The 11,167-nt window shown below is 55.8% G+C and overlaps 1 protein-coding gene across 2 annotated transcripts; it reads right to left on the reverse strand.

Moving 5' to 3' along the window:
- Positions 1–804: 804 nt before the first annotated feature.
- DLK2 (delta like non-canonical Notch ligand 2) lies at positions 805–8,508 on the reverse strand. Of its 2 annotated transcripts, none has more exons than XM_048935901.1 (6): positions 8,454–8,508; positions 6,106–6,207; positions 4,995–5,058; positions 3,978–4,108; positions 3,352–3,496; positions 805–2,886 (listed from the first exon to the last, which is right to left on the reverse strand). In XM_048935901.1, exons 2-6 carry the CDS (start codon positions 6,176–6,178, stop codon positions 2,109–2,111), a joined length of 1,191 nt encoding a protein of 396 aa, XP_048791858.1. In that variant the 5' UTR covers positions 6,179–6,207; positions 8,454–8,508; the 3' UTR covers positions 805–2,108. The 2 variants fall into 2 exon arrangements, with proteins under 2 accessions (XP_048791858.1, XP_048791856.1); XM_048935899.1 differs by lacking the exon at positions 8,454–8,508 and adding an exon at positions 8,152–8,256.
- Between the last annotated feature and the right edge of the window lie 2,659 nt (positions 8,509–11,167).

Below are 11,167 nucleotides of genomic sequence, written 5' to 3' on the forward strand. Positions count from 1 at the left end.
TAGACTTGCTTGTGAGCTGCAGAAGTGGTACCCTCTGTACTAACATAACCCTTCCTTCTTCCTAGAACAGCCAGGGAACTTTGACCTCTCCAGACACCCCAGAAGTTTGCAACCAGGGATCTTACTGCTCTTTCTCTGGCTTGCAGTAGAGACCCTTCCTTCCGAAAGGCCAGAATGCAATGACATTAAAGGCCCCTTAAGGCTAGTTTATTCCAACACCATTTTTCGTAGGGAAACTCCCCTTGACTCCTCCCCTGCTTCCAGCTGCACAAACACACGGCTTCTTTCAGTTAGAGAATCAGCTTACTCTTCCCATCTTGCCCTTACACTTAGAGTGCTGGAAAGCAAGGAAAAGACAAGACTGAGTCAGTGCCTTGCAGATATTACCGTCCTGAGGCAGGTCCCTACCCACTGCAGTTATGTCTCTCTTTGCTCAGTGACAGGTAAGGCTGGCCTCAAGCTAAGCAGCCTCTGATGTTTTGACATGTTAAGATCAAGAAGGCCCTGAGATCTCTGAACTTCTCCCAGCAGGACAATGCCAGGGCAGCAAAGTTAAGGGCTTCCAGGCAACAGAAGGTTTATGATGACTTTGGGCCAGAACATTGGGTAGAACAATCCACGTGCCACAGTCTGGTTTTGCACTTTTGAAGGCAGTGGTGAAAATACAGATACTCACAACTGGACAGGACAAGTAGCTGAGCAACGTGATGTAATTGAATCTGCTGAGAGCAGGAGGTTGATGTACAGAAATGCCTTCAACCTAAATTATTTTATCATTCTCTAATACAGTTTCTGGGCTTGTAATTGTTTTATTTGATAAAGGTACATTATCCATTCATGTATTAAAAAAATAATCTTTTTCATGAAGCCCCAGACCCCTCTCCCAGGACTCTCTCCTGGCTGAGTGCTTAATCTGCTGGCCACTCTCTTTCTACATGACCTCAAACCCTGTTCTGTGACCCTACAGGCCAGTAGTAGGGGTTGTTTTGTTGTTTATTTTTTAAGATTTCCACTGTTTGACCCCTCATTCCTAGGAGGAGGCACAGAAAATCCTGACTGTGGCAGGGAGGCCCTGCTTGCTGTACACCAGACCAGAAAAGGCAGAGCAGAGCTGGTACCAAGGCTAAGTGCCTCTCAGACTTGCTTTAGCAAGGAGAATGCAGTGCTGTATCTGCTTCCTACAGTCATCATTGGCTCCGTATCCTGTCCACACATCCACTGCAGGGAGTTTAGCTTGGTTACTATCAAGAAACTCTGCAAGGGCTGGTTTGAGGTTAATGCCAGCAGGGTGCTTTGGAGGGACTGGCAGGGGAAATGAGGATCCTGTATTGCTCCTGAGCCAGTTGCAGCACATCTCCAGTCTTAGCTAGCTCCAGTTTCACCTGTGAGGACATGAGAAGGACCAGCTCAGGCCCGGGATGCCCCACAGGGAAGAGGCCATGCGCTTCCCTATCAGCAAACAGTAAAGCAGAAGTGCACGTTGGGTTGGGGAAGGAGCTTTGTTGTCTGTGTCCATACCAGAAAGGGCGGCTCCATAAGTGGGGAGAGGAGACACCACAGATCATCAGGAGAAAGGTACAGAACATGTCTGTAATACTAAGTCTGATGGTAAGAGGAAGGAGCATCACGTAGGGCAGAAAAAGGGCAGGAGACCCTAAACAATCTCTAGTCTTTCCAAAGTGGCTCGCCTGGCCACAAGGCCACATCTGCTTGTGCCCTTGGAACACGGCATCTGAAACTACAGCCTCCAGAAAGAGCTGGGAGACCCTGTTCCAGTCTGATGAGTTGTAGAGGACCTAGCAGAAGACGCTTGTGAGACAGCACTCCAGCAGTCCCAGTCCATTTCCAAGTGCTCACACTGGAGCGGTACCAATGCTGCTCCCTTGCAGGGCTGGCCCCATGCAGCCCTGCCTTCACTCGCACAGGCGCTGGCTGGGTGGAGATGGCTTGGGCCCATTGCACCGAGCTCAGCACCGTGGGGTTTTGTTGATGTGCTCACTGCCCGAGGAGCCTTTCCCTACTGCCCAATTTGCACCAGAACAGCTGCCTGGGGTGCAGTTCGAGGGGTCTGCCAGCATGATGACCTGCAGGGGCCCGGCTCAGAGTGCTCAGAGCTCTGTTGTTTTCCTGGGCTCGATCAGGACCGAGTTTAACATGCCCACCTGGCACTCCTGATCTTGGAGCTTCCTGGCAGCCTGCGAAGGGCTTTGGCACCAGTTCGACCGCTGTCGGCCCCTCTGCCAGTTCCTCAGGATGAGCAGGATAGTGATGAGGACCAGCACTGCCGTCAGCACCCCAAACACCAGCACTGTCACCAGCTGGGCTTCGCTCAGCCCTGAGTCCCTTTGGGTCACCACCTCTTTCACAGAGATTTTTAACAACCCTCCTCCCGGCACTTTCTCACTGTGGTTGGCCACACGCCGCCCCGTAACTGCACTCCTCATGGGCTCTGGCTGTGTCACCTCAGGCATCTCGCTGGTGGTGCTCCTAATCGCCCAGCCGCTCTCGTGGTTCAAAGGATGGTAGGGGGGAGCCCAGGTGGGCTCAGGGATGGAGATCTCACAGGTTTTGCCAGTGAAACGGTCCGGACACAAGCAGTCATAGTCATTGATGCGGTCGTAGCACTTGGCCCCATTTTTGCAGGGCTGGCTGGCACAGTCGTTGATGTTAATGGTGCAGAAACGCCCCTCGAAGCCCACCTGGCATTGGCAGGAGAAGCGGTTGATGCCATCATGGCAGGTGGCACCGTTGGCGCAGGGCCGCATCAGGCAGTCATCCACGTCATGCTCACAGAGAGCCCCCACAAAGCCAGCGAGGCACCGGCAGGTAAAGTTGCTGGCAAAGCCGTTTTCATCTTGACACTGCCCCCCATTCTTGCATGGAGACCTGCAAGGAGAGAGGAGAGAGGTCGTGGCCCTGGAAAACAAGCGACTCCCCCTGCCATGGGGATGGAAACTCGCTACTGGAGCTGGCTGCCAAGCCACAGGGCAGGTGGATGGATGCGGTAAAGGAGGATGTGGTAAAGCTTCTGCCTCTATAGTGACAAGATTGGGATGTCCCCAAGGCACAGGGCAACTGCTCAATGGGAAGAGTCCGCAAGCCAAGGATCTGAGGAAGATGCAGGTCCTCCTGGTGCTCCTTAAAGCACAACTGGTGTCAGCTCATTGCATCCACATTGACAAGGGATGGGAACCTGCTCAGATCACAGCCCTAGCGGGACTACAGCATGCCAAGTTAAACTAAAGCCAAAGATGGTTTTGGCTTAACTCCATTAGTGCATGGAAATCTAGAGACAACGAGCCAAGCTGAGCTGCAACTAGTGCTGTCTGTCATCACAATGCTGTGCCTTACCCTGCCTTCTCACATGGCCCTGCCTTCATCTCACAGTCCTTCCCATGGAAGCCCTCTGGACACAGACAGGAGTAGTCCCCATCTCGGTCATAGATGCACTGAGCCCCATTCTGGCATGGGGACTGATGTTCGCAGATGTGGACGTCTGAGGGGGGAAAGAAAAGGTGGAGTGAGTGAGAAATGAGAGTTAATGCAGTCACTTCAGTTCCCAAACTCTGCCAGACCCAGTGGGGATGGGAAAGTGGCCACACCTTCTCCCTCCTTCCTTTCATCAGGCATTAGCAAGCTAGGCCTGGAGGTGGCAAGAAGACCCCTTGTTGGCCTGTGTGATGTGCCAGTGCTGTGCGTGCCAGCCAGCAGGAGCTCACCATGGTGGTGGCATGGGGGAGCTGCACTGTCAGGCCAGATAACAGCACTTGGATACAGTGCTATGCTGCTCCCAGCATGCAGCTGGGGACAGCCAAAGCAGCCCAAGCTGGCATCCCACACGTGGCTTCTGGCTGTGCCATCCCTCCTATCAGTGCAGGACTTTAACCACGGCACCCTGAAGCACAGCATGGGAATGAGATTGGATGATGCTCCACTGTCCCTTGCAGAGCCAGCCATCCACACAGCCAGGGACTCACCCTTGTCGCAGAACTTGCCGGCCCAGCCACTGTGACAGATGCACTGCCAGGGCTGGTGGCAGGTCCCGTGGAGGCAGCCCGGCATGCGCACACACTCCTCGCAGTACTCGCCCTCCCAGCCTGGGTCGCACCTGAAGGGACAGGGCAGCGTTGTGACACCCAGCTTTTCTGCACCTACTGAACAAGCCCTGTGTATCTCCCACCACACAGCCAGACAGGCAGAGAGAAGCCCCATCTGTAACACCAGAAGCCTCAGGGGATGGGACGAGAGGTCCTGTACTGGAGTGGGTGGTCACTATGCAAGTTCTCACATGATGTGGCCAGCATGTTGAAAGCACTGAGCTACAGGGGAGGGTCAGGTTGGGTGTTAGGAAAACGTTAATCACCAGAGGGTGGTCAGGCCCTTGAACAGGTTACCCAGGGCAGTGGTCATGGCACTCTTGGAAGTATGATCTGAATTTTGAATGGTCCTAGCTGGAGCCAGGAGTTGGTCTCAGTGATCCTTATGGGTCCTTTCCAACTTGGGATATTCTACAACTCTGTGACTCTACAGGCTTATGGGTGCAGCATGGTGGGAAAACAGAGCCCTACAGGATACAACGAGTCTTCTGCCCCAGAGGAGCAGTGTGGTGGCCACAGCTACCAACAAGCAAAGCTATGGTGTCCCAGTAGCCTTCCCTCATCCTATCAGCTCTCAGCAAGTGCTAAGAAAAGAGGGCATCTCTATGGAAGCAGGGCTGAGCGGAGGTGGCACCAGATACTGCAAAAGCTATAAACAAAACAGCATGAAGATAAACCTCAGGATAAACCTGAGCGTGGGCAGCAAGCACCCCTTCCCTTGGGTATCACAGGCTGTGGTGCAGAAGAGAAGGTGTGAGCGGCTTTCCTTTCCCAAAAGAGAAAGCCTAAAAACTACAAGGGCAGAAGTCCCTGGGTATTGGGGCAATTTCGGTGGGGTGTTGCCAAAGCTGAGGTGTGGATGAGGAAAGATAAATGCATCGAGGGAGGTGAACGTACCTGCACTTCCCATCCTGGTCGCAGCTGCCATGGGCCAGGTTGCAGTGCTCACTGCAGTCATCACCTGCAAGGCAGGGACAGGGGGCTGAGGTTAAGCAGAGATCATGGGTGGCCCCAGGTCTGCTCTGGCCCTGCTGGCTTGCAGGTAACTGAAAAATGGGACCCTATGGCCTGTACTACAGAACCTGGACCATTGGGGCGGGAAGGCTCAGGCACACACAGGGCACAAAGGCACCAAAGGCAGAAGTAGTGAGAACGGGTCCTTTGTGTCTCTGGGATGTTCCCATTCCTGAGAAAAACTGTTTGTGTGCAGCAGACTGCAGCCAGGGCCCGAGCACTGCCCTTCACCTTGAGGAGCAGGTATCCAGTTCTGCTTATTTATTTAAAGGCCACCATAAAGAGGCTGTAACTGAGCCATGGCCTTGCCATGCCACGTCTCACTCATGGTCCACATCAGCCTGCTTTCTCCAGCTCCTTGTCTGCTTTCATCCCAACCTCCCCCTCTGTCCCGTCATCTGCTCAGTGCTTTCTACAGGAACCCAATGTGCACCCAGGCCAACAAGTGACTGCCCGCCCTGATCAGGCTCCTTCATCCATGAGGCATGAGCCTCCCAAACCTCCATCCATGAGGCAGGAGCCTCCCAAATCCAACCAGGGCAGTGGTGCTGGATCTGCTCGGTCCAGGCTTGGGTATCACTGTCCCTCCTGCCTGTGAGCACCTCTCCTGGCAGATGGCTTTGGGAATTTAGCACTTATCTGGAGTGGGGGTAGGGCAAGATAATCTTCAGGATTTTGCCTCACGGGATCCAGGATTAGCCATTTGGGGTCAGGATCTTCTCCCCCTCTCACCCTACCCCTCCCAGAGGGCCTATCACAGTGAGATGTGGGGCACTGGGACCTCCCGCCTGCTCATGCACTGCCACCCAGCTGCCACCACAACAGGGCCTTATGGTCACCATTAGTTGCCTCCCAGGTGATGGATGATGAAGCAGCATTGTCTGGTTTTCCATGTCAGGCCAGCTCTATTTTGCACAATGAGCTGAGGAGTTTTGTCCATGCCAGGAATGGATTTAGAAAGGTGGACAGAGAAGAGCAGGACCCAGAGACTCACCTTGGGCAAGCTGGTGATGGGCTAAGAGGATCCAAAGCAAGGACATGAGCTGGAGACAGAAGCTCCTGAGCATGGTCAGTGTGGCCCCACCGAGATGAACACCTACATAGGCAAAAAGAGCTGGCTGAGGAAATGCCTCTGGCTCACACTGCAGCATCACTTCACGTGTCCCTTCCTCTCCACTGCCTGGGAGTTCTGAGCTGAAACATCTGGTTTTGTATGGGCTTCTCACCACACGCCTATCTGTCCTTCCACACTCCTTCCTCTAATGCAACGTTGGAGCACTAAGAACATAAAAGCCTTCTGACACGTGCATATGGGAGACCAAACAAATACACTCAGTGCTGAGTGCACAGCAGCTGAGGCTGCTACACTGCTCTGTTCAAGGCTCTATGAACACTAGCGCTGCCAAGGGGACCTTCCCCTTCCCTCCCTGCATCAGGGGACCTGAGCTCTGTGTTAAGTGAGGTGTGAGGTTCCTGCACTGCATCTATCCTATGCTCACAGCACATGGGCTGCTTTTCAAAGACTCACTGCCTGCAGCAAGCAAACCTCGTAAGCTGGTGGCTAAGATGCGAAGCTCCGTCTGGCTCAATTACGAGGGAAGGGAATGGGGTGGATTTGGTGGTGAGAGGGCAGTAAGTAGCACCAGGGAAAATAGCATTGGTAAGGAAGGGGGTGAAGCAATAGGCCCCAGGGTTGAAGCCCCGAGCAGCTCACTAGCTGGGTGCAGCCCTTTCCTTCTGCCACCCCACAGAGAGACCTGTGAGCCCTGATTTTCTGACCACCTCTTGCCCTTGTAAAGTAGCATTAAACACTCTTCAAAAAACACTTCAATCCCTCCCAGCCTTCTGGGGTTGTTTAGGGCAGGAAATTCTAGGGTGATATCATAAGGATATTACTATAATGAGATGGGAGGGGTTAAGCCATCCCGTGAGGAGCGTGGCATGGAGCAGGCTCCATCCAGTTGCGTGGGTGTGATGAGCAGAGGCCGTGCTGCTCTCAGCCCCACTGTGAAGTGAGAGAAGGTTGCGTTGGGTCCATAGCTATGTGGAAGACTTTCCAGATTTGGAGAGAAGTCACCTCCACACCTACATCCATTGCAGGACAAGATGCTAGGGACACTTTTAATGGCTCGACACATGTGGACCAGACAAAATCACCCACTGAGCCCAAAGCAGTGATGCTGTTAAGAGCATCTTGCCACAAACAAACCATCGCCCACAAAGGACACAGCATTTTCAGACAGTGTCCCAGCCAAATTCCAGCAGGGATCACAGCATCCTCCCTCTGTGTGCTCCCCTTGTCACCGTGCTCTCAGGACTGTCCTGCGCTTCCTGCCCTGAAATGCTGGGCAGTAATGGACAGCTGCAGCATTTCAGGAGAGGGCGAAGCAATGCCTAGGAAACTTATAAAATAATTGAGGGCTGACGGGTGAGCAGTTGGCAGCCCATCCCTTAGGGCTGTTGAAAGCCCGACCGCCGATCACCACGCGTCATTGCAAAGCTCGCTGCGCGAGGCTCCCCACTGCTGCCCCTTCGAGCTCCAGACCTCCGGGTGCTGCCTTCGGTGGCCGCATCCCGGGGGCAACCGGAGCCCACGCGGATGTCAGCGGGCCTGGCCTTGGGGTACAGGACGCGCCCACTCTCTCTTCCCTAATTCCCTCCAGTGCCCCGGGGCATGAGGGCCCCCCCGGGGGCAATTACAGACACCCTCTCGCGGATGACCGGGAACCGCCGGAGGCGACCGGGGACAACCTCAGAACGAGGGCTTTTCCCCAGTGCCCCGGCCCGGAGCTATCGAGGCACGGCAGGATGCACCGGGAGATGCCGCGCCGCAGCGGCTCAGCCCTCCCGGCCCCTTCAGACCCCGCGGCTTCACGACCCCTCCGGATCCCCCCGCACTCCCAGGAGGGTCCGGGCGGGGAGCGCTCGCTCCGCTGCTCCCCCTCTCCGGCCGGGGGGCCTCGCACCACCCGGGCCCCGCCGCCCGGGAAGGCGGCGGGGGCCGCGCAGCGAGACCAGCCCACCTCCCCGGTGTGCTCACCTCGGCGACGCGGCGGCTCGTGGGGCTATCGCGGGGCTCGGCGGCGAGGGGCGGCCATGCCCGGCGCGGCGGCGGCGGCGGCGGCGGCGGGGCTGGGGAGGCGCGGGTCTGCGGAGGGAGCTGCCGCGTGTGCCGCTCCGCCCGCCGCCGCCGCCGCCGCCGCCGTGCGCCCCGGCCGCCTGCCAGCGGCTGCGTGTGCCTGCACATCCCCGCTCCCTCCCCGGGACATCCCGCCTCCCGCAGCCCCAAACCGCAGGCAGCCCCCCCGGGCCGGCTCGGCCCGACCCGCCCTGCCCGCTCACCCCTGCCCTGCTCCCGCTGCCTCCGGGGGCGGCCACACGCAGGACTCCCACCCACCCACGGTCACGGCGCGGGCCAGGCTGATCCCCCTGACCCACGAACCGTGGCAGCTCCGGGCTGGGAGTCGGATCCTGGAGGAACCCCTTAGCAGGGGGCAGGGTCAGACATCCCCGTACACGGAGGCTTCGCAGCTGGAGTCGCGCAATGCCGGGCTCCCGTATTGGTCACCTCCCGCTCAGCACCTCTGCCTACGCACCAGGAAACCCCACCAGATTTCCCCCGGGCTTCACAAAGCTTCAAGATATTGAGAGAAGTGAAAATGCCACCCCAGACCCTCTGTGCCATCTCCGGTCCCTCCACTGAGCACACCTCCATTTTCAAGCCCCACGATTTAAAGTCCGAAAGTAGAGAAACAACGTGAGGCAACCACACCAGTAAGAAGGCACCCTGCCAAGCTGCCAGGAAGGAGCCATCCCACCCAGCTGTGGTTCTTGGTGCTTCTCCTGCTGCTGCTTGTGAGACATAGAGACCGATGCTCCAACATGGAGACAGCCCTGTGTGAGGGGCTGGGCAACCAAGTCCTTAAGAGGAACAGCTGCCTGTGCTTCTCCTCACCTTGCATGGCCTTTCTGCCACTATAGAGCAGTAATCTGGCAGACCAGATTACTCCACCACCTTCCAAGGCCTAGCTATCCTTAATTAGAAATCATCCGCTCCTTTTCCATACTCCATTGGCCCCAGAGTGTGCTATTTTCCTCCAAGAAGCAAGAATAACCTAATGCTCCTGGTACTCGTGTGGGTATTATCAGTTCCTGCCTCCTCACCACATCCCTGCCCTCTCTTTGTCACCTTCTGCAACCCCTATGACTCTCATAGCCCCACCAAAGTCCAGCTCTGCACTTCATCTGCCTGCAGACCTCGGCTTGTTCAGACAGCACAACTCTAGGGAGCTGTACTATGGGTTCCTACCTCATGTGCCTCCTTTCTGCCTCCCTTCTGCTTTCCTGTCAGGCAAAAACACCGTGCTTCTCTTTGCCTGCCTTCCCCTTTCTTGATCACCCCATGGAACTGCTCCAAGGGCCCTGAGGATCAGGTAGGTCCCAGTCTCCTGCAGCTCAGATGCTGACTGAGGTGCATCAGCTCTAGGATGCTTCCTGCAGTTTCCCATCCTGCTCTCACTCTCTTCTGTGGATATCTGCCCTGGCACTGCACCACACTGCGAGGCCATACCTGCATGCAGGTAAACCTTGATTGAATGAACATTATAAAAAACTCTTGCAGATCGACGCTGTGTGTTGGTACCCAGAAGCATCTGTATCCACAACAGGAGTTGTGCGGGAGGGGGAGGTGGGATTGAGTTGCAGTGAGCTGAGCCACACACGTGGCTTCCCCATAACAGTCATCTCCGAGGTGAAATCTGTGGCCAAGGCTAGGGAGGGGAAATCGGCTGCTGGAGATCTGCATGCCAGGCAGGGGAGTGGAGAAGGGAAACCATGGCAGGGATTCAGAGGGTGAAGTGAACACATCTGAGGAAAAAGAATCTGGGGTTTGGTTTATTCCTGTTGGTGTGAGCACCACAGACAGGGAGGGGTGAGCATAGAAAAGTGGGTGCAGAACGGAGCAGATAGACACACCAGGCACAACGAACCCCAAGCATGCTCCTTTCTCATCACTGAAGGGCTCTTGTCCAATCCTTGGGCAAACTCCGAGCCTTGCTCTGGCTGTCCCCAGGCTGCCCATGATGACTCCAGCAAAGTGACTCTATTTGCAGACCCAAGGTATGAGATTTGAGGAGGGGATTCCTGCATTTGCCTTTGACCTGGCTCTAATATGCTCTGATCCCTGCCATGCCATCCCTAGGGGCGTCGCGCATGGAACAGCTGCTGGGTCAGAATTAGGAAGGATTTTTTCCTAGCCATAAGAATCCCTCCAGTGCTCTTCCCTTCAATGAAGGAAACCCCACAGAGAAGAGACCCAGAGTGGGGTTGGGAATCCCCCATCACCACAGCACCTTTGTGTCTCTCCCCCATGCCTGCCAGCTGCAGGCTCCCTCCTGTACCATCATTCCCAGTGAGATGAAAAAGTTACCTGTCAAAGCCAGCTGGGGCTGCTTGCTTTTCCTCCAGTGTCTGCAGCCTGCACCTTGGAGACAGCTGGACATGAGGGGTGAGGATGCTTGGCTTCAGCAGCGGGTGATACTGCCTCTTCTCCTCCACTGAGGAACCTTCCCCAGAGCAAGAAGAGAAAGAAGCTCTTCTCTTTGCAGACTCCCAGGAAAACTCACCCCTTCCTGCCCACTGCAGTCCCTTAAGGGAGACAGAGGAGCAGCACAAGCAGCTGGAGAATGGCCGCAAACACCTCTGAACTGCCAGCTTACACCAGCATCCTCCCCCGCGGCTCAGGGCGAACCTTTCCTCTGTATTGAAACGCTTGCTGTGCAGCACCGGCCCGGGGTCTCTGGGTAAAAACAAATGTTCTCCCCCATGCCACCCCCCTTGTTTCTCCCATCCCACCCCAGCCCACAACAAACATCAGCAGCTCGCTGGCCCCGCAGCCATGTAACCCAACCCCAGCCATTGTTCCCCCTTCCCCAAGGTCTATATTTGACTCTGAGGCAGCACCATCTCTGTGTGGATGTGTGTGTGTGTGCTCACCGCACGCGCACACTCCAATATTTGTTCAGAGCCTCATTCTCCAGATGCCCGGGATTGCTTAG

This window comes from Lagopus muta, chromosome 2 (assembly GCF_023343835.1).
Source record: "Lagopus muta isolate bLagMut1 chromosome 2, bLagMut1 primary, whole genome shotgun sequence".
NCBI lineage: Eukaryota > Metazoa > Chordata > Aves > Galliformes > Phasianidae > Lagopus > Lagopus muta.